Source organism: Perognathus longimembris, chromosome 7 (genome assembly GCF_023159225.1).
Source record: "Perognathus longimembris pacificus isolate PPM17 chromosome 7, ASM2315922v1, whole genome shotgun sequence".
NCBI lineage: Eukaryota > Metazoa > Chordata > Mammalia > Rodentia > Heteromyidae > Perognathus > Perognathus longimembris.
This window is the reverse complement of record NC_063167.1, coordinates 67,398,481-67,421,488: the sequence shown is the minus strand read 5'-3', so window position 1 is coordinate 67,421,488 and position 23,008 is coordinate 67,398,481. Positions and strand designations below refer to the sequence as shown.

Sequence of the window (23,008 nt, the reverse complement as noted above, 5' to 3'; positions counted from 1 at the left end):
TCAATGAATGGAATCTTTGAAAGTAAAGAATCTAACCCTGGAGCGGTCTGGAGCATGAGGGAAGACAGTCTACAGACATAGCAAAGTGACCATTCACAAAGGACTAATAAAATCCTGTGAAGTTTTCAGCCAAAAATGTGAAGCTGGGCGCTGGTGGATCACTTTTGCCATCCTCGCTACTCAGGATGCTAAGACCTGGAAGAACTCAGTTCCAAGTCAACGGGTAGAAAAGACATCTCAAGTTGACAAGCAAAAAGCAGGGCTGGAGGCATAGTTCAAGTGGTAAAGCACCAGCTTTGAACAAAAAAGCCAAGCAAGAAGAGTACATGTCCCTGAGTTCAAGTCCCAGTACCAGCATAAAAAGAAACTGATTCAGACAGGAGAGACGCTTTCTTCCTGTTCCAGAAGGTTTGAAATGCTTTTTGATCCAGTGCTTTAAGAAATGAGATTTTTTTCCCTGGGCTAGCTAGGATAAAATGTTATAGGCAGATTTCAGGTGTTAAAAAATAAGGGGCGTGGGGCAGAGGGGAAGACTGGGGATTTTGCTCAGTGGAAGAGCACTTGCCAGGCAAGTTCAGTCCTCAGCTCAGAGAGAGAGAAGAAAACAGACCTGAACACGATTATATAGTTTCAGTTGGGATTAGGCAATGTAGAGGAAGTAGCATGGTGGCCTTTACACGAGAAGTCAGTCTAGGTAGAGCTTGGTGAGGGCAGACCAGGGGAATTTCAGAGCTGACTTCTCTCAATCTCTCTAATAGTCTTCCCACTCTTCCTGTCACCACAACCACCCTCCTTTCTCTAACAAGGATCATCACTGAAGCACCTACTCAAGACCAGCCTTAGACTAGTGGTCAGTTTACAAAGACACCAACACTAACACTGGCACTCAGAGTTGTTGAAGGGGTTTAGAGAGGAACCTCCTTTTCTTGTTCTTACTCTGGCTTTGTCTGACATGGTTCTGCTCCCCTTAATGAATATGAGATAAATAGTTTCCATCCCTGCTCCTTCCAAGTTGCCACCTATTCTTCACAAATGAGACAGCAGCCCTCCACGCTTTCTGAGAGATAATGGGGATCTGCGTCATAGTCCACATGCTTAGTGAGAGGACTGGTCCTTAACCCATGTCTCTCTGGTAGTACCAACTTTCCCATCAAGACCCATCATCTGTTGTGATCAAGAAGAGTAGAAGCCAGGCTCCTCACACACCCTTTGTCCATCCTGACCCAGCCATCACAGATGGGGCTTCCCCTCCAGGATGGCTGAGAATTTGAAGGAGCCAGGCACTCTTTCCAGTATGGAAAATAGGACTTAGGGATAATGAGAATAGAGAACAGAGAAGGATGGGCCCTACCTGTCTTCCTTGGGACAGAGATGCACTTAATTGGGGGGAAAAATATTTTTTGGTCAGCCATGGGGCTTGAACTCTGGGCCTGGGCACTGTCCCTGAGCTCTTCAGTTCAAGGCTAGCCCTCTACCCCTTGAGCCACAGTGCCACTTCTGGTTTTCTGGTGGTTAATTGGAGATAAGAGTCTCACAGACCTTCCTGCCTGGGCTGGCTTTGAACTGCAATCCTCAGACTTCAGCCTCCTGAGTAGCTAAGATTACAAGCATGAGCTACCAGCACTTGGGGGGACATTTAATGATATTTGGTCCCATATCCTTGCCCATCAGGGTTCCAGAAGTTCACATCAGGACTTCTGTAGACTCTTGGAACCTCTGGTGTGACGTTTGCTGCTTACATCCTGGGCTAGGAGTTAACTTGGATCCTCAGGCTAGGAACTCCACCAGCTGCTCCAATCTTATCCCAGTGCCCTATGATGGCAAACAGACTCCTTAGGCCAGTCATGAGTGTGGGAGTTGTACATGGAGATGATCTGGGAGGGGCACCTCCATTCCTGGAGCTGAGCTTACACAGAGGTTTCAGTGCTTTTACACAAATGTCCACATCCACATGCTGCCACGCCTGTCACACGGGCCACTCTGTGCCTGACAGGGAGACAATGCCTGGAGTGAGGCCAGAAGTGGGGCTGGAGGTAGAAAAAGTACTCAACACCCAACTCTTAACTTCCTTCCCCCATTACCCTGCCCTCCTCCACCCCTAGCCACAGTCACAATGGGAGAGGAGAAGCTGGCAGACTCAGTGTCCCCGGCAGAGGTGGGGCTGTCAGCAGATCTAGTTAGAAAAAAAATCCTAGAGTAGGGTTCATGTGGGACCAGATGGGGAAAAAGGACATGAAGACAAGCCAGGTCAGGAAGCCTGGTGGAACAGACCAAGCAGGAAAAGAAGAAAGTCTGGGGGCTGGCGTAAAGGCAATAAGCTCTGGGGTGGCACTAGGAATAAGTGGGGTAGGCAGGGGCTGTAGTCACCTGAAGAGCCAGAGCAGCCCAATGTCTCATGACAATGAAGTTGGAACTGACAGGAGAGAGGACTGAGGCTCTGCAGACAGCCTGCATTCACATAGAGTTGGCCTAGGAAACCCAAGAAGCAAGCCAGGGTCTGGGGACCACATTCCCAAGTGGAGAGGGGATGGGGGTACAGGTGCTCCGTGTTCTGAAAAGTGGCTGTGGCCTCAAGCTCACTTCCTAGGAAATGGGCCGAGTGGGGTGGAAAGTTGGCCTTACAATGCAGTTAAGGGGCTTTGCCTGCTGATCTCCCCTAAAGCAGAAGCAAGAGATGGGTCAGCTCAGCACTCACCCAGAGGTGTGGTGTGCACATTGGGGACCCTGTGCTCAGTGTCATGCTAGACACACAAAAGCAAGAAAGCTCATTTGCTCCCTGTCTAGAAAGGGAAGAGAAGTGAGGTCCAGAGCAGCTTGAACTGAATGAAGTGTGGCCAGAGATCAGGCCTCTAGGGAGGTCTTCACAAGCTGTTGTGAAGGGTTTCTACAGCCAGTCTGAGGGAGTAGGGAACTGCATTACTCAGGAAATAGCACCAGACCATGACAAACACAAGCTTGGTGCTTTCATAACCCAACTCCTTTTGGGATCAAGAGGGTAAGAAGTGTCCAGAAACAAGGCCACAGCAGGTCAGTGGGGGATCTACTTGTGCAGCACTGAAGCAGACAGGAAGAGTTGAGGATGAAGTCACAGGAGCTGACAGATCCTTCATCCCTTTGTGCTTTGTGTCCTTGCAAACCTGAGCCATATTTCCTGGCAGCTGTAGGCTACTGCCTCCTGTCAGGAGTAGGTGAGGAATAGAGCTGAACAGGAGGAAGGCAGGAAAGAGGGTTCCAGCAGCAGGTGGGCAGGTGGGGGGAAGGACAAGCAAGCAAAACCCCAATTCTTTCCTCGAATGAACTCAGATTCCTTGCAAACCAGCACCAATCACCCACCAGCAGCCTCTGATGGGGTGCCTGAACCAGCAGGCTTGGCCCGTGGTAGGGGCATTTAGTTGGCTGGTGGTTAGGACAGATGGGACACAAATAGCAGAGGTACAGAGCACAGAGGTGATGGGAGAGTGAAGTGGGTAGCATCCAGCAGTTAGTGGCCCTGCCCCCTCTATCCAGGCTTGACTAAGTTGCAGGAAAAAGGAAAGCATGAAGTGATCGTCAGGGTCTGCCCTTAGATTGTTTCCTGGGTTGCCATCAGAGGCCTCTTGTTAGGAGAATAGAGGTGCTTGTGGGAAGTCCTGGCAGAGCTGAAGGGGAGAAAGAGGACTCCAGTGGGGGACAAGAAAGTATGAGGACTTTCTAGCAGGCCGCTGGCAGCACTGACTTTGTCATAAGGTGGTGTGCATATCCATGTTGGGTGGTGTTGGCTCTCAGGTGGCAGATGGGGGGATTTGTCAGGACTAACTGGACAGAGGCAAATGGAGAGACAGGAAGCAGGTCTTGTCAAATTTAGAGGGGACTTGGGAAGGGCTTCCCCATACTCTTGTTTATGTATTGGCAGAGGAAGGGGAAAACGAGGAACAGTCTGGGCAGTGGTCCTAAGGGAGTGGTAGCAGTGTGAGGCTGTGGCCTGAGGCTTTTCTAGACCATCGGCCCTCCCCAGGCAGTGCCAGTCTGAGTTCTGGGCCCAGTCCCAAGAGCAGGTCTCACAAAGGAGGACAGTCACTGAGCTCTGCTGCCTGGGGTGGGGGTGGGGGGAGATGTGGCCAGCCCAGGACTCCAACACCCAAGGCAAGAAGCCGAAAGCAGATTGAAGGAGGATTCTTTTCAAACCCTCCAGGACTTGGCTCATTCGATTTCACAGAAGAGGAGACTCAAGGCTTAGAAAAAGCATTTATTCATCTGGTTGGTTGGTTTTCTCAGTGTGCCCAGGGCCAGCTGGAGGTGAGTGTTAGTGTGTGCCGCTGTCCTGTGTTCTGGGCAGTATGTCTGGCCATTGGGTACACTGTGTCCTTGACCTCACAGCCACCCTGCAGTATCCCTTCAGAGTTGAGAAAACAAGACTCAGAGAGGTCAAGCCACATTTGTAGGCTTACACAGTAGCAAAGTCTATCATTTGACTCCACATCCAGTGCTTGTACCTCTTGAGAGGGGAAGTAAAGCTGGGCTCCGACTTTTATCCAGACCCTATGTGACAGGAAAGACAGGAGTCCTTCACCTCGGGCTTTTGGGAGCAGGTTGAAGGCAGAGCACAGCTAAACCAGGTTACCATCCTCAGGACAAGTTTGTGCTCAACGTATACCTTGAGGGGCTGAGTGTAGAAAGGAAAAAGAGACCCTAGATCGAAAAGACTTGAAAGGAAGAAGAGAGACTAGGCAGGCACCACCAGTTATGCTTGTCTGGCATTCTGAAAGGTCCAACTAGGGCTGGGAGCATCCACAGACTATCTTTGGGGCCACAGAGGCAGGTGGAACCCTGCGCGGGTGCCTGGGCCAATTAGGAGTCCCCTGTACCTGCCAGGGAAGTGGGCCAGGTGTAGGGTGGGCCTGCATGCAAGGGAATATAGAAAATTAGCTTCCAACTCATTTGCATGTCCTAATTAACCATAAAATAAGCCCCAGAAGCAGAATTAAGCTGTCAGTTTCTCTCTGCTCACTTTCATTCCCTCCCCTCCCCAACATACATGGTTTCCGGTGCCCTGTATGCTTAGGTAGCTGGAAATCCCATTCATCTTCACTCTGATCAGCCAAACAAAGAGCCTCCGTCCTTGTCCAGAGCTCAGAAGGGGGCAGGAAAGTAAATATTATAGGAGGAGAAATGAATTATCATAATCTTGGATCAGTCGAGTGTAATTGGTAAGATATTACATAAACCCCTTCAAGATCTGAGCAGAGTGGAGCTATGGCTCAAGTAGTAGAATGCCAACCTTGAGTGTAGGCAAAAGTTCCTTCACTGAACATTCAGCATTTCACTGTATCCATGCAGGTGTGTGTTAAATGAGCAGAACAGGTTTTGTTCTTCAGGTGACTGTGGTACAAATGTAACTTGCCAGAGAATGTGAGAAATACAAAATTAGAAATTGATAGCACTTGTATCCATCTCAGTCCAGTACTGTGTGACCACAGACGAGTTGCTTAACTCCTCTGGCCTGATCTATGTAAAGTAAGAGTAGCAGCGACAGCTTCTAGGATATAGTACAAAGGAAATAAGAAACCAAAGCTTGAAGGAGCCCGGTACCTGTGACTTATGTTGGCAGCAGATATCACTTTCTAGTTGTTTTATTCTGGCCCAAGTTAAGATGAATCTTCACTTTTGGGACTCTTGTGGGCAGATGATGACCAAGAATCTGCTTAGTTCTTTTCCACTGCAGCTCGTAAAGTTAACTAACAGCTAGGTCCTTTTCCACTCTGCTGCTCTTACTTAGTGCCTGCCACAATGCTTGGCCCTGGGGGGAGTTCACTTGATCTACCAGTCCACAAAACAGACGAGCTGTTAGGTGAATGGTGAGGAGGTGACTTGATTTCCTATAGAATCATTCCAAACCCTGCTGCTATCTCTTTGGGTGATTTGCCCACACGCTGGTCCCTCCTCTCAGGAAACAGTGTGCATGCTACATGTATGATCTGTGCATTTTGCTTGACCCTTGAACCCCTAAGAGCGTCCATTGATGTGTCTGGAAAAAAAATTTTTCTTCTAGGCTCATTCTTAGTTTAAAAGAAGGACCTCAGTCATGCTTTGCCAAGCATAGAATGAAGCTAAACCCCCTTCTCCGTCCCCCTCCCCAACTAGCTATCCCTTGGTTGACTGCCTAAGAAGGTCTCATCCCCACCCCCAACCAGAGCTCGAAGCCCCCTCCCCCTCCTCCTGCACCCCCAGGGGTAGGGGGGGATCCAGGCTTGCAGGCAGGAGAGCCTGTCTTGTTATTTTTCTTCTCCAATTTGCTCCTAATGCCCCGGGGGGCGGGAAGGCGTCTTGCCTCTAATTGCAGCTGTCACACCCCATCAGGCAGAGCGGCTGTCCTCCCGAGGCGGGAGCGGGAAGGGAGGGTGCCTTCCAGGGCGGGCTTGTTCTGAACAGGGACCCACATTGTCCTTTCCTGGCCAGCAGGCGTTCCCTCCCGAGGCTGGCAGGCGGTGGAGCCTCCCCGGGGCCCAGGCAGCCGGGGCCCGCGCGCTTCTGAGCCTCTTGCTGTAGCCACGTGCCGGGCGCGGTTCCTGGGCCGCCCCTCGCTCCCCTACCAACCGCGGGCCAGCCCAGAGCCAAGGGGCAGCCGAACCAGGCTACTCTCTTTTTTTGAGGGGCTTGAACTCAGGGCTCAGGCGCTGTGCCTGAGTTTTTTCGCTCAGGGCTAGCTCTCTAACACTGGAGCCACCGCTCCACTTCTGGCTTTTTGGTGGTTAATTGAAGGTAAGAGTCTCATGGACTTCCTGCCTCGGCTGACTTCGAACCTCAATCCTTAGTTCGCAGCCTCCCCAAAAAACTAGGATTGCAGGAGTGAGCCACCAAAGCCCAGTTCAGGATTATTATTATTATTATTATTATTTTTAATGAAGGTGTATTTCTTCTGCACTGGCCCTTGCCTCCCTGGGAAGTTTAAATCTAATGCCCTGGAGCTGGGAATATGGCCTAGTGGTAAAGTGCTCGCTTCTTATACATGAAGCCCTGGGTTTGATTCCTCAGCACCACATATATAGAAAAGCCATTAAGTGGCTGTGGCTCAAGTGGTACAGTGCTAGCCTTAAGCAAAAAGAAACCAGGGACAGGGCTCAGGCCCTGAGTCCAAGCCCCAGGACACTCACACACACACACACACACACACACACACACACACACACACACACCTAATGGCCTTGGAGAGTGAAGTGCTGGAGTCAGGGTGTTTGGATACGGTGCTTTCAGAGCTTCTGGAGGATGGAGTGCGCTGACTATCCAGCAGTCTGTAGGGCCTGTCCCACTTCCTGCCAAGGTGTGTGCTTGGGCAGTCAGCAAGTCCAGGCTGAGAACTAGATCATGCCCACTGTACCCCTTCCCAAGCCAGTATGAATGTGAAGAGGCATTTAGAGGTGCACATCACTGTGCATCGCCCCTCCCCTATACTTTTGGGACGACTCAGGGCTTCCTCATGGTCCTCCTAGACCAGCCCATTTTCCAGGATCCAGGAAAGGTCTGGAATCTTCAGGACCAGAGGAAAGGCTATGGAAGGGATTTCCTCCTATTGCTCCACCCACCCAGAAGGGTGGGGCTTCAATCCTGGAGCCTCTAGTCTTGATCTTGCCAAGGATAAGATGGGTCCATTAGAGGAGGCTAGCTGTTATTGGAGCGCTCTCTGAGTTCCCAGTGCCCTTTTCCACACCGTATGTTCACTGAGGTCTTTGAGGGCAACAGAGGAATGTCAGAGGCATTTGCTGACACATACACACACACACACACACACAGTTGTGTCCTCTCGCACACATCCTTCCTCCAGGGGCTCTTACCTCCTCCGCTCACCAGTCTTGTGTGTTCTGGTCAGCCCTGCCTGAACTCTGACTTCTCCCTCCTTTCTAGGAGAAAGGAACATGGACTCGGGCTCTGAAGGCCATACCACCTACCCTCCCACCTCCCAGCCAACATCAGAATTTAGACCCAAACAGCTGTGTTAATGTCAAAGCCGGCTTGTGAGAGTTCCATGGCCTTGGAGCTACTTGAAGGGGTTTCCCCTTGTCTGGGCTCCCCAGTGCTTGGGAAGGGGAACCGTCCAGAACCCTTGGAGTGGTTCCGCTTCTTGACCTTCTGGGAGCGTCCAGCTCGGGGCTCAGAGATCATGGGTGTCACCCAGCCTGGCTTCTCCTTGAGCAGCCGGTCTCGATCAGGCCTCACACTACGCAAGAACTTCCTAAAGATGTTTGCTGTCAGGGCAAACTTGCGGCCCAGCTCCCTGGACTGGCCTTTTGCTGCTTTAGGCTCACCTGCCCCCCCAGTCTCGGCTTTCTCCCCACCTTTCTCCACTTCTGGCAAGTCTAGCCAGTTGCCCACCAGGTCCGCAAAGACATTGTCCCCTAATACCAGAGGCTGCCGATTCCTGCCCCGAGACATCAATGTGGAGGTCCAGTCATCGGGTTCCACTTTCTCTGACCCCTGCTGAGCACAGCTTTGGTGCTCAGGCAGCTGTGTCCTGGGCAGGGGGCCGAGATCACTCTCACAGTCACTCCTATGGCATGGAAACGTGGTGCTGCTGCCAAAAGAAGGATTGCTGGAGGAGGAACAGGCTGTGTGCCTGGCAGGGTGGCTGCCACCCTCCCAGCAAGGGTGCCCAGGCTGTGTCTGTGGACTTTCAGGGCAGCTGGGGACAGAACCTCCTCCAGAGATCTCCAGCTGTTCCAATGCCGTCTGCACCTGCAGGAGCTTCAGTTCTTGAAGTGCACCCATCATGCAGTTCATCTGGTCCTGCAAGCCATCACCCACCTCCTTCATGGACATCTGCAAGGGCAGAGGAGGCACAGGGCCAGTGAGCACAGGGGTGGCAGGAAGTCCTGCCCCTCACAGCCTTAGACCTAAGCCCCACAACCCTCCAAACACACATGCCCTGGTCATCCCTTGCCTGCCACTAACCCATTTCTCTACAACTCCGTTCTGCTTAGATTCAGGCTCAGCAAAGGAAATAACATGACAGCAAACTGAGCAAGGCATGGCCTTAGTTATATAGATGCTCCTCCATTTATGATGGGGTTGTGACCAGGCTAAACATAACTTCTATTTATTTTTGGTGCTGGTAGCAGAACTTGAGCTCAGAGTCTTGTGCTCTCACTTGGCTTTTTTACTCAAAGCTTCCACTCTTCCACTTGTGGAGCAGCTCAACTTCCCAAACCCATTCATCACAACTTTGTCTACTTTCCCTTAAATGTGCTCTGAACACACTATATAGTTGGGCAAAATCATCTAACACAAAGTCTATTTTGTAAGAAAGTGTTCATTGTATCTCATGTGTTGAGTATTGTACTGAATGTGAAAAACATTGTTTTTTTCTTCTTTTTTAAAATTAATTTTATTGTCAAGGTTATGTACAGAGGGGCCATCAATCATTTTCAATCATAGGCATGACTGAGTTCTCTATAACACGAATGAAGTACTGTACAAGTGCTCCATTCTGTGGTCTAAACGATGGGGCTTGTGCTGATAACTGCTTAGTGTCCAGGAGGAAGGGTTGGCATATCATCACGAAATCAAGGGACTTCAACTAGCTTGAATGTAGAGTGTGTATCTATATACAGTGGCATACAAAAGGGATACTGAAACTGGGGACCATGTTTCCTTTTTTAAACCAATTTTCAGTATTGATAAATGCATGGGCATTTAATCGATGAAGAGAGTAGAACAATAAAGAGATGACTGCTTCCTGGAAAACATCATGTATAGGTTGTCAAGTTTTATAGTTAAATTTAAGGATGACTGTATATTATATCTTACGTCTAGTGTTAGGGCCTTAATTCGTCTTTTAGGATAGATGTATATGCAAAATGACTGGGAGATTTAACTTAGGGGTATAATAATTCAATAAACAGAATGGTTTTATGGCATTTTGGTGAGGGTGGGTGAGAGGGGGGCTGCCAGTACTGGGGCTTGAACTCAGAGCCTTAGGCTCTTGCCAGACGTTTTTGCTCATGGCTGGTGCTCAACCACTTGAGCCATACCTCCACTTCCATCTTTTTGCTGGCTAATTGGAGATAAGAGTCTGGGATTCATCTGCCTAGGCTGACTTCAAGTTTTGTTCTTCAGATTTCAGCCTCCCAAGTAGCTAGGATTACAGGCACGAGCCACCAGCACTCGGCTTTATGGATATATTTCATACCATGGTGAAGTCCAAACATCATTAAGTTGAGGCATATCTCTGTGTATGTGCAAAAATAATTTATATATACATACATTAACCTACATTTAACCTCTCCTTATGAGGTAATGACTATTAGTGTCTCCAGTTGACAGAGAAGGAATCCAAGGTATATAAATTGCCCAAGATTAGAGAATAAAAGGCAGAACAGAGATCAGTTTGAGAATCCATAAAGTTGTGGCAGCCATCCCTGTCCTTTTCTGTGTCTGTGTCCTCCCTCTCTGATGGATATGGAGATGCTGGTGGCAATCGCAAACAGTGCGTTTAATATGTAACTAGAAATTCTATGTGTATCGTGTCATTATATAAACATGGGGAGGTTGTTAGTATTCTCACTTTAACAAATGATAAATTGTCATGGAGGTGAACACAGCTCATATCGCTGGGGCTCCATCTGTGACTGTGTCATTCTAAATGCTATAGTCCTAAGCAGCAAACACTGTCTGCAGCTGGCTAGATGGTGGGGCTGGATTGGAAGTCTACACTTCCCTCTACAGGGCACTGGAGAAGAGCTGAAGGGGTTATTAAAGAGAAAGAGTAGGTCTGAGTCTCTAATTCCTCTTTATATCGACCAGGAAGCCAAAAGGAGACCAGGCAACTCGTATTTGCTATGAGCCCTTCCCTGGCCCTTCCTAGCCCGTCTGTTCTTCCCAAACACCTGTCTCCCTCAGCTGCCCTCAGAATTGGCTCCAGTGTTCTTCCTGCCCTCTCAGCCCAACTGGCTCTGTTGCCCTGGCCATGTCAGAATGGGGATGTTGGAGCCAGTCCTCTCTACTCCTTTGTGGGAGTGTCTGAGGCCCAAGTCTCAGGTGCCATCTGGAGGGGTCTGAGAGACTGGCTTGGGTGAGGGCCCCATTTGGAGACTGGGGAGGAGAGTTTCTGTCTGATAACATTCACAAGGTTCCCCAGTTCCTGGGCCCAAGCTGCCTTGGTGCTGCCAGCTCCCTTCCCAGCTCCTGATCAAGTTACTCACGGCAAGCCTCCTGTGCGGAGACCATCTGTTTCTTAAGCCCCTCAGAGACCAGGGGGATCATCTTACCTCCCAGGCTTGTCTTAATGCCCAGAGCTAAGCCCAGCCCGTGGGGGAACTGGTGTGGGAGGGGACAGAGAGGCACTGCGAGGGAGAAGTGGGTTAGCAGCTGACCCTCTCAGGCCTCTGGATCAAATCTCTTGTCAACCCTGGCTCTGGCGAGAAGCGGAGAATCTGAGCCAGAATCTCAATGAGCTAGAAGCACCAAAGGACAGGAGGGAACAGGCTGCCTCTGAGGGCAAGGAGGCCTTTACTGGGGCTGAGAGACACAGAGCCCATGGGGCAGCTGGTAGAGCTCTTGCCCTGTCCTCTTTGTTTCTGTCTTCCTGACCTCTTCCTTTCAGGGGCGCTCAGCAGCAGCTGTGAATCCCAGTTCCTTCCTGGCTTCTTCCTCTGATTTCCCTATTCCTGTGCATTCTCCAGCTCTCTTTCCTGCTCCTGGGCCTGGAACCTCCGAGGAGTCATTTTCAGCTTCTCAATTCAATCATCTCTGCTCTGCCTGAGTTAATCCTGTGCTACGTGGGAGTCCTGTTCTGCAGAAGTTTGCATCTTCCTTCCTTCCCCAGCTACAGAAGCTCAGAGAAGGCCTGTGGCCATCAGCATGTGAGTGCTGTGGCCAATCATCCCAACACATACCTCCACCCTATCTCCTCACTCAGTAGCTCTTTATTGTTAGAGACTCAAATCCAAAGAACTTGGTCTTGCAGTCAAAACCCACGACAGGTGTTCAGTCCCCAGCAGATCCCTGGTCTTCCCACTTGCCTGCCATACTCCTCATAGGGCCTGTCTCCATTCCTTAAAATGTGCATCCTGAAGTCCTGATACTTATGCACTTGGCCCATGTCATCCATTAGTTTAAGTGCTCACAAACCCACATGAAATGTTAACTGAGCATCTACTACTTGAGGACAGAGAGTGAGATCATCTACAATTATTACATCACCCCAGACCCTTGCTAGCACCTTGCCCTTACGATGTAACCAAAAGCTATATATATGAATACCATTGCCCCTTTGGCTCAACATTGCGCACTGCTGGTGACCTTAGTCACTTGCTACAGCAGGATGGTCAGAGCCATTTCCCAAGGCTTCATAATTCATAACACTGAGGGGCAAGGAATCTGACCTGGCAGACTTCCTTCCAGAAAGTGAAACGTGGTCTAGGTCAGAGGCAGTGGGAGGAATAAAATGACCCCATTCAGTCTCTTCCAGTGTGGAAAAATCCCTAAGATACAATGCTGACATTTTGTACAGTTTTCCAGTGAGAATGGATGTGTGGGTATGCATGAGTTCAGGGCTATCTACAAAACAGAGGCTCCGTTTAAGCAAACATGGGTTGAAATTGTACACATATTAATAATACTATTTGGTACTGGTTAAGAATTTGGGTTCTAGAGACAAAACAAACAGAGTTCAAATTCCATCTCTGAGACAGGATCTTTCTATGTAGCCCAGGCTGTCCTCAAACCCAATATCTTCCAGCTTTAGCCTCCTAAGTGCTGGGATTACAGGCCACCACATTCGACTCAACTTCTCCACTCTTGAAAATGGAAATTGTATTTCCAGCCTCATACAGTTGTTGTGCAGCTTGCATGAGTTAAAGTGTATTTATGTGGCACCAAGAACACCATGAGCCAATGAGCCAGAAGTTGCCAGAAACATTGTTGAAACTTTCTAGGTAATTTGAGGACATTTCTTCTTCAGGGAAACTTAATACATAGGAATGATAGTATCCCAAGCATCATTATCTGGTCTAGCCAAGGGGACCCCGCACTTAGGGGAAGGATAGGAGTGGAAGGAGCAACTTCTTCATCCTTTCGTCCACTCTTACAAGGGCCTTAGTGAGCCCAGCCTGGACAGGGGGCTGGCACTGAAGGAAAAAGCAGTTGTGAAAAGGATAAAGATAGAAGAAGGGATCTGAGTTGGGAAATCCAGATGGCCAGAGGCAGTGGGAATTGGAGCATCCACTGACTCTTGACTATGAGGGGAGCCAGCAGGACAGCTTTTCCCACCAACCCCAAGGGGATGATGTCACCCACAGAGAAAAAGCCAGAGGTCAACTGCTGCTTCACTCGGAGCGTGGAACCCTCTCAGATCCCTGGGCTTGTCTTAGGACCAAAAAGGGAGCAGAGGAAGCAGTGGTGGAAGATAAGAAGACATAGACTGAAATGAGGAGCTCAGTCACTGAATCTCCTGAAGACTGAGCCCAAATCTCCAGGCTGGAGGCTGCTGAGTCCTTCTCTGGCCTCTAGTTTTTCAGAGCCTTTTGTTCTCCCTTATCTAACTTGTTCTCAGGAGTAGTCAGGGAAGTCATAACAGGGTCTGACTGGTCTACATTCAATCAAGTGGAAATGGAAATGGATCTAACAACCATCTCTCTACCCCTAATTTAGAGACTCTGTGTGTGTGTGTGTGTGTGTGTGTGTGTGTGTGTGTGTGTGTGTGTACAGACACACACAGAGCTATCCAGCATCAAACGATGAGCATATCCCAGTGAAGGCTGTAGGAATTTTTTTTTTGAGAAAGGCCCTGAAAGGTCTTCTCACCTCCTTCTTGCTGCCTCACTTCCCTGTCATATCCCGCTCCAGTACCTTTGGAGACACAGTTTCATCCAGAGCACTTTAATCTCTCCAGTGTGATTTGCACCAACTCATGGCTGCCAGTGCCCTCCTGGTTGGGGGAAGGAAGCCTCCACACTGTAGTCTAGAAGCAGTCCCAGATGATGAACTCAGCTATTTGCCATTGGACTAATCCATCAACTTTGGTGAAATGCAAGCCCCTCCTACCGTGTGCAGCACAGTCCAGGTCCTCTGCATTGCAGGGCCCAGCCTCTGCTCTGGAAGGCTGGCTAGGCAAGTGCAGGAGCCTTGCTGGATTAGTTAGGAAGCTAGAGGTGCTCTCAGATCTAAGATCATCTTCTTCTTCTTCTTGAATCATCTTCTCCCTCAGTGCTGCCCAAACATTCTTCTCATAATTCTGTTATTATGTTCCCTATATCTATCTACATGTGATACACACACACACACACACACACACACAGAGACACACATATATATATTAAATATTTTTTTGGCTAGTCTTGGGGCTTGAACTCAGAGCTGGGCACTGTTCCTGGGCCTCTGTGTGCTCAAGGCTAGCACTCTACCACTTGAGCCACAGTGCCACTTCTGAATTTTTCTGAGTAGTTTATTGGGGATAAGAGTTTCATAGACTTTCCTGCCCAGGTTGGCTCCCAACTGTGATCCTCAGATCTCAGCCTCCTGAATAGCTAGGATTATAGGCATGAGCCACCAGTGCCCAGTTTACACTTGTATTTAATATTTTATTTAAATCTACCATCTGTGCAAATAAATGTGTTTTATAAAGGAACTTGTATGAAAGTGTAGGACTCACCATCAGCAGATGGTATCCATAAGTGTGCATGCTATCTTGATGACCCCCAAAGGAATCACTACTCTGTGGCTTATGGTCCTGAGCCTTCTGAGTGGGAGAACTTCCGAGGTTGGCCCTTTCCTCTGGACCAATAGCTTTCCATGCTATCACAATCCTTGACCACTCAGCCTCAAGGAGCATTGTGAGATGAAACCAGACAGGTCAGCAGGAAGTACAAAGGGCAATTACCAACAGATGGGGAGGAAGGCAGGAAAACATTGCCTGAGGGCCTCTGAGACCTGATTCAAGTGTCTTTCTTGCAAAGACTACTACTATGAAAAAGGAACTCCCTGCCTGGGGCAGAAGGAAAAGAAGCCCTTGGGAAACAGATCTCATCACCCCAAGTTCTGGAGGGAGTGGTCTGGGGTCAGCACTCCTCTCTGGCACTTGCCGGACCCTTTGTGGTGTGGGAGGAGTGAGGATGGAAAAGGATGCCAGCATCCTCGGCTCCCTTCCCAAGCCCTGCCCTGGGCCCCTGACTGATCCTGCAGCTGTGCCCTCCATCTATCCATCTCACGCCCTCTCCCAGCGCAGCCGGAATCCTTTGACACAAACTCAGCTTTGCCCATGGTCTTGGCAGTGTGCCCTGCCTCATTTCCCCACCCCACCCCCATTACTCACAGGATCCCCACACAGTTTCTTTCAGCCCTTGGGGAAGCTAGGAGCAGGCGCTCAAGGCCGGAAATGGGAAAAGCCTCACATTTGCCAAGTGGCCCATTCTCCAGTTGAGTGAATAGGGACCTTTTTGGCTCTTGGCTGGAACTTTCAACAGGAAGGTAACATGGAAACAGGGCCAAGAGCTGCAGGAGGGAGGAGGATAAAGAAAGGAGGAAGTGAGCGATGTGAGCCTACTTTCCCAACTGAACCATCTACTGGGGGCCACAAGCTCAGGCAAGAGGCAGACAGATGGAGAGAAGGGCCCAGAGTTACTTCCTCCCAGGGGCTCACTGCTCTGCCTCTTCTGGGAACCAAGGGATCTCAAAAAGTTACTTCCTTTTGTTTTTTCTGATTGACACTTCATATTTGTGTTTTGCTGGTATTGATATCAATGTAGATAAATAGATATAGATATCAATTATATCAATATCGATATCAATATAGATAGATGTGTGTGTATGCATGCGTGCGTGTATGTGTGTGTGTGTGTGCATGTGTGATGTCAGTGTGCACCTGTACTGGGCTTTGAATTCAGGACTTAATGTATTCAATTAGCATTTTTGCTAAGCCCAAACCTGGTGCTCTACGACTTGAGCCAAACCTTTAGTTCTGGCTTTTTGCAGGTTAATTGGAGATAGGAATCTCTTTTCTAGGCTGGGGATATGGCCTAGTGGCAAGAGTGCTTGCCTCACATACATGAAGCCCTGGGTTCAATTCCCCAGCACCACATATACAGAAAACTGCCAGAAGTGGCGCTGTGGCTCAAGTGGCAGAGTGCTAGCCTTGAGCGGGAAGAAGCCAGGGACAGTGCTCAGGCCCTGAGTCCAAGGCCCAGGACTGGCAAAAAAAAAAAAAAAAAAAAAAAAAGGAATCTCTTTTCTTCCCTAGGGGGGAGGGTGGGTGCTGAGCCACCAGTGCCCAGCTTGTTTTGCAATACTGAGATTTGAACTCCGAGCTGATGAATTGTTAGGTGAGTGAGCACTTTGTCATTTGTCACAGCTTGGATTCTTCAAATCACCTTCTAATTCATGCTTCTGCCTCAGTTTCCTCCCTCCCTCCACATCTACTCTATATCACTTGCTAGGTTGCAGAGTATTATTTTTTAAATACACATTATATCTATGTGGTTATCTTTTTTTTGTTTGTTTGTTTGTTTTTTTTTTCTGGCCAGTCCTGGGCCTTGGACTCGGGGCCTGAGCACTGTCCCTGGCTTCTTCCCGCTCAAGGCTAGCACTCTGCCACTTGAGCCACAGCGCCGCTTCTGGCCGTTTTCTGTATATGTGGTGCTGGGGAATCGAACCTAGGGCCTCGTGTATCCGAGGCAGGCACTCTTGCCACTAGGCTATATCCCCAGACCCTATGTGGTTATCTTAAAGGTGATGAACAGAGGGGTTACAGTTACATAAGTTAGGCATTGAGTACATTTCTTTTTGAATAGTGTCACTCCTTTCCTCACTCTCTCCCAGTTTTCCCCTCCTGTCCCCACCCATAAGTTGTCTAGTTCATTTTCAACATAGTGTCCAGTGAGTGCCACTGCTACACTTGTTCGCCCTTTAATGCAGAGTATTTCCAATGGTGCCACTCTCCAGTGTACCGAGAAAGGATCAAAATTTAGTGCAACATTCAAGACACTGAGGATTTTCTCCACAGCAATTCTCCACAGCCTTCTTCTTAGATTGTAGCCAAACTCAAGATGGTTTTCAGACATCGCCCTACTTCTGAACTCTGTGCCTTCTGCTGTGTTTCAGTATCTGTGTGCAATGCTGTCCTTCTCCTATGCATGTCCCTTTTTATCCCTCAAGGTCTTGCCCACAGGCCAACTCTTTCATGACAGGAAGCTTTCCTGGCCCTTTCTGTTGGTCTACCTATCCCTTCTCAAAGCACTGAAACGATGCTTCTTATCCAGCATGTATCCTCTATCTCTATTCTAGAGGTTTCTAGATATATTCTGCATTGATTAGAACCAGAAGCTGTTGTTCCAACTAGCTTCGTTTGAACCCAACCCTGACCCATAATTAGCTTTGTGACTTCAATTAACCCTTCATGGGACTGGGAATGTGGCTTAGTGGTAGAGTGCTTGCTAGCATGCATGAAGCCCTAGGTTTGGTTCCTCAGTATTACATAAACAGAAAAAGCTGGAAGTGGTGCTGTGGTTCAAGTGGTAGAGTTCTAGCTTTGAGCACTCAGGCTTAGGGACAGAGCCCAGGCCCTGAGTTTAAGCCCCAGAACCAGCAAAAAAAATAAAAATAAAAAAATAGGGCTGGGAATATGGCCTAGTGGCAAGAATGCTTGCCTTGTATACATGAAGCCCTGGGTTCGATTCCTCAGCATCACATATACAGAAAAAGCCAGAAGTGGCATGGTGGCTCAAGTGGTAGAGTGCTAGCCTTGAGCAAAGAGAAGCCAGGGACAGTGCACAGGCCCTGATTTCAAGCCCCAGGAATGGGAAAAAAAAAGTAATCCCTCATTTTTTAATGGAACTGTGAAAGTACAATTTCTTAGTGTTGATTAGACAAATGAATGGCATGTCTTGCACATTAATGCTAATATCGACATGTAAATTTTTTATTAAATTAAAGGTTTCCTGAAGACAGAATTTGGTTGTTTTTATTTGTATCTACAACTCCATTGTCTGCTTAGTGTCTTAAGCACAGAATGAACTCTGTAAACATGTTCTGGGAATGAATGACTTACTCAAACAAGTCTGATCAATCTAACATCAAGAATTTACCAAAGCTGGTGGCTCATTGCCAGTAATTAGTTACTTGTTACTCAGGAGGCTGAGATATGAGGATCATGGTTCCAAGAAAGAAAGTCTTTGAGATTCATCTACAATTAACTACAAAAAAAGTAAAAGCTGGAGTAGAGTTGTGGCTCAAGTAATAGAGTGCTAGCCTTGAGCACAAAAGCTCAGGGACAATGCCCCGGCTCTGAGTTTAAGCCCCAGGACAGGGAAACACTTCACTTAGGTTGCCATTTACTAGCTGTATGAAACAGGTGTTTTTAAAACCAATTTTTATACATAGGAAAACGATGGCACATGTTAAGTTGTAACAAGGTTACACTGAGCAGAAATTTGAGCTCCCTTTTGCTTGTTCCTAAATCCACACTTGTTTTTCTGTGTGTGTATGCTAGTACAAGGATTTGAACTCAGGGCCTCATGCTTGCCACTTGGTCTTTTCATTCAAGGCTGGTGCTCTACCACCGAGCTACACCTTCACTTTCAGGTTTTTGCTGGCTAATTGGAGATAAGAACTTCATGAACATTTCTGCTTGAAGCATGATCCTCAGATGGGATTATAGGCATGAGCCACCACATTTTTCTAACTGACCCTAGTCCTGGCCCCAAACCCTACTTCCCTGATTTTAAACATGAATGGAGATTCATAAGGAAATCCTCTGGAGAAAAAGCCTTTTTCTCCTGCCTCAAGAAATGTTCAGCTATTTCCTAAAAATTGAAAGCTGTTCCTACTGTAACTTATTTACTTCTCACTTTGCATTTAGGCCCTATTCTTTGCCCGAGTGCCAGGTCTTTCTGAATTTTGTAGCTACTAGAAACTGAAGAACTACCTTCTGGGGACAGTAGGCTGCCTTAGCAGGACCTAAAGGAAGTTGCTTCTCCATGGCTCAGCCAGGATGGATTTTCCAGAAGGCAGTCTTCTCCAACCTCCCCGCCCCCTTCCAGGAAGCCTTCCTTGCTGAACTTCATGAGCCCTGATCACTCAGCTTTTATGCATTCTATTTGTTCTACATTGTCCTGAACTCATAATGAATGCCTTGTGAACATCTTACATCTGCTCCTCCAGTGTGTCTGTGGCTACCCCCCATTGGTTGGAAGCCCACAAGGGAGAGGTGTGTTAGGAACAGCTGTTCCCAAGGCCTGTGTTCAAGCAGGACCTCACTTTGGTGGCTGGATGGGAAAGATGTGCGCTCCCTGCTGAGTTGATGTAGCCCTATTCCCTCATCTTAATGAAGAAGTGTGTCAGCTGCTGCTCCTTCTCTAGCTACTTTGTACCCAGGAAACCTGACTCCTGCAGGCGGGGAGACAAGGCCAGCACTCCAGCCATCAGCTTAATTGAGCCAGGGTCCCTGGACTCTCAGCCTGCCCCCAGTGCTCCCTGTTACAATGCAAATTTTCTGCATCAGGAAGTTGGAAAACTCTTGCTACTTTTGATTTCCAGAAACAGACTCTTCTTTTCTCAATTTTCTGGGTCAACCCTAGAGCCAGGATGAAGGAGGAAAGTACAGAACACCCTGAAGAAAGATATTTTCACAACCCGTTAATATTTGTTGCCTTTTGCAGCAAGTCTGTCTTAGAGTGTCTGAAGGATGGATGCTTCTTGAAGGGGATTTAATGAAATAAACGAATGTAGAACTTGACCAGTGTTACATGAGACCATTCCTGGGCATGAACCAACTTAGGTCAGAACAAGTCACTATACAATCCTCCTGATACTTAGGATCCTGTCAGAGATGACAGCCCCACCCCCCATGCCGTCCCCCAGCTCTGACTTAAACCAACCGCATGTATTTCCCATCTTTTTGAAGCCCTAGGTATAAACATGTCAGTACTCCTTTATTCAGCCATAGTCAAGCTACTCTGAAACTTAGCCCCTAACGTCTGTGCGTGTTTGTGCACACGCATGCATGCACGCCAGTACTGGTGAACAAACTCAAGGCCTAGATATTGTCCCTTAGCTTTTTTGCTCAAGGCTGGTGCTCTATCATTTGACCAACTCCTCCACTTCTGGCTTTTTGGTGGTTAATTGGAGATGAGTTTCAGAAACTTTCCTTCTTGGGTTTGCTACCCACTGGGATCCTCACGTCTTAGCCTCCTGAGTAGCTAAGAGTACAGGCAAGAGCCACCAGTGCCCAGTTTCAACACATATATTCTTAAAAAGAAAAAAAGACAGCCAAAGCACTGACCATGGACTAACTCAGGCATGGTCCCCTTTACTTTCATTGGATACTAAGGTGCTGAGATATGGTCCTACTATGTAAGCACTGGGCTGAGGTGTCAAGGAAGGAGAGAGACTCAGATAACTCTGTCACTCTGCTCTGTCTCCTCTCTGAGTGAGCTGGCATTGGGGAGGGGGTGGAGCACCATGAGCGAGGGTGCTGAGCTCTTCCATCTGAGTGCCATTCTGGGCCTGAGGCCAAGCATTTGGCTTCCTCTCCAAGAGAGTCAAAGGCTCAAGCTGCTCCGACAAAGGGCCAAATGAAAGCTGATGGGGAGTTGGGTGACTTCAGCCTCTCCCCTTCCTCAAGACCTTTTGGCAGGAGAGGGTACAAATCAAGATCTAGAGATCAGCTTGGTGCAGATTCCTATTTGCCTTTTTAATTCTCCTGGCATCCACAGCCTGTCTTCCTCCCCTCACCACCTCCCACCTAAGGTGCTGTAAAAAATGCAAATCAGTAGAATTTTTAAAATTCGAGCCCATGCCAGGAACACCCACAAACCCTCCATTAAGGCAGATCCTGATGTGGGTGGTGCGGTCCCCTATTCCAAGCACAAAGAGGAGGATTCTATTAGATTTCTTTCTCAGCATGGGCCTTGGACCTCAGACATTTTTTGTGATGATTCTGACCTTTGGACACATGAATGGAAAAAATGAGAGTTATTTGTGGGGGCTGAGGCCACCACAATAAATTGGCATGAGAAGCACGTGAAAAATGAGTATAGGAAAGTTACCTGGGCCAGTAACTTTGACATGTCAATACTGACAGGGCTCTAGGAGGAAGGGCAAAAGATGTGATCCCAAACCTGGGCAGGTAAACCATGGAGTTGGACAATAAGGAAGAGTGTCAGGATGATTTGTTCTAGAAGTGTCTAGGAGAACACCTGCCTCTCCAGGCCGGTTCTCTTCCACCAGGCCCTTCTCCTGTCCCCCCAAGGTGGTCCCTAACACACTGGGAGTTCCCTCCCAAGCAGTAAGAGTGTAACCTCTGCAGACAGAAGTGGGGGAGGCTGTCATGGAATCTGGAGAGTCATCAGCTGAAACTTTCTGGATCCAGGTCTGGTGTTGTGTGCTTGAATGCCACTAGCTCTGAGAAGAAGAGGAGAGCAAAGAAAAATGGAAGAGGCCGTCTCCAGGAAAGACAAACTAAAAGAGACAGCTAAAAGCGGGAAGCAAGGGAAACAGAGCAGAGACGTAGGGTACCTATATCTGAAATCGGGCTGAATTATTGTGGTTGAAGGAATACTAAAGGTAGAAAATGAGGGTGGGGTTGGGGGCGGATGAAGTAGGAAATCAATCAACCTGGCCAACCTAATATAGCTTTAGCAGTCACTACTCTGCCATTTCACTTCGGTGATTCACTCTCCCACCTCGCCAGACTAAGCTACTTCTTCCCCCCCCCCCCCGCCCCCCCACCCTGCCAGCACCCCGGGCCTCCGCACGCTCCCGCTCCCTGCGTGCTCTTCCCCAAGCCCAGACCTGACATCTGGTTGGACCTCCGCAACTCCCTCTCGCGATCTGCCTGGCGGCACCCCGCCTCCCCCGTCATTACAGCTGCCAGCCCCCTCCCTGCTGGCAGACAAGCCCAGGCAGACAGCCGGCCAAGCCTGCCCCCGCAGCCGCGCCAGCTCTGCCAAGCCGGGAGAGCTGGGGGCCAGGGGCGGAGCCAGCTCCTCTCCAGGGAGCGGTCCCCAGTGACCTCCGGCCCCAGGCAGGGATCTGGCCCGCGCACCCTCCGGGCTCCATTTGCCCGCGCGCTCCAGAAGCCCAGCGCAAGCACAGTGCCCCGGGACAGGCGTCCACTGGCCTGTCATTGCCGCGCCTAGGGTATCCTGGTGTCTGGGCCCTATTTGACAGCGCGCCTGCCTTTCTGGAGTCGCTTTCTTTTCTCTCCCAGTTGCTCGGTCACGTTTAGTCGGCTTGGTAAATCCGCCGGCCTGTCACTTGTCCCGCTCTCATCACACATCTTTACCCGAAGTTTCCGCATGGCCCCTTCCTCTGAGCGCAGGCCCTGTCTTCGCCTGTCCGTACGCGTCCTCTCCACCCTTTCCCGATCTTTCTGTGCCCAGTGCTCGTCTAGGCTCCGTGGAGCCCAGAGTTGAGATCAGATACCTGTCGGGGCTCAGTAGCCCTCCCGGGCTCCCCGCGCTAGCTCGGCTCTTACCAGCTCTTGTTTGAGGCGTCGCAGATAGCAGTCCATTTCTCTGCTGTCTTTCTTTCTTCATGCGCCCATTTGCAAGGCTCCGCTCTACCAGAGGCTCCCCAGGCGGGATCACCGACTTCACTGAAAAATGCGTGCCCGGCGGGGTTTTAGCTGCTCCCGGAGCGCGCTTGTTCTGCCTTTGCGCCACCGCGGGACTTAGAGCCGCGGTCCAGGCTGCTGCGACGCGCGGTCCGTGCGGGGGGCGGAGAAAAAAGTGCAACCTCCAATAAGAAGTCAGGGGAGATGTCTTCAGCCAATGAGAAGAGCGGCCCGGGGGTCGGGGCTCAGAAACCCTGGGGTGGGGGTGGGGGGCGCTGGCAACCGGAGTTTGCGGCAGTCAAATGCCACTGGGAGACTGGCGGCTGGGGTAGGGTGGGGGTCCCTGGTCCTGGTCAGCGAAGAGCATCATGACCATAAAGTTGTGCCAACACACTCAATAAAACCAAGTGACCTATTTGGTTTTAAAGGCAAGCGTAGTTTTCTGGGTGAGGACTGAGGAGAGGTCTCAGGTATAAGTTCCAGACACAAATT

At 49.3% G+C, this 23,008-nt stretch overlaps 1 protein-coding gene across 1 annotated transcript; it reads right to left on the bottom strand.

Annotated features, from left to right (window-relative positions):
• Nucleotides 1-7,346: 7,346 nt before the first annotated feature.
• Inka2 (inka box actin regulator 2) lies at nucleotides 7,347-22,636 on the bottom strand. Its single transcript, XM_048351746.1, has 2 exons — nucleotides 22,439-22,636; nucleotides 7,347-8,790 (listed from the first exon to the last, which is right to left on the bottom strand). The coding sequence occupies exons 1-2, from the start codon at nucleotides 22,472-22,474 to the stop codon at nucleotides 7,951-7,953; spliced, it is 876 nt and encodes a 291-aa protein (XP_048207703.1). The 5' UTR covers nucleotides 22,475-22,636; the 3' UTR covers nucleotides 7,347-7,950.
• Between the last annotated feature and the right edge of the window lie 372 nt (nucleotides 22,637-23,008).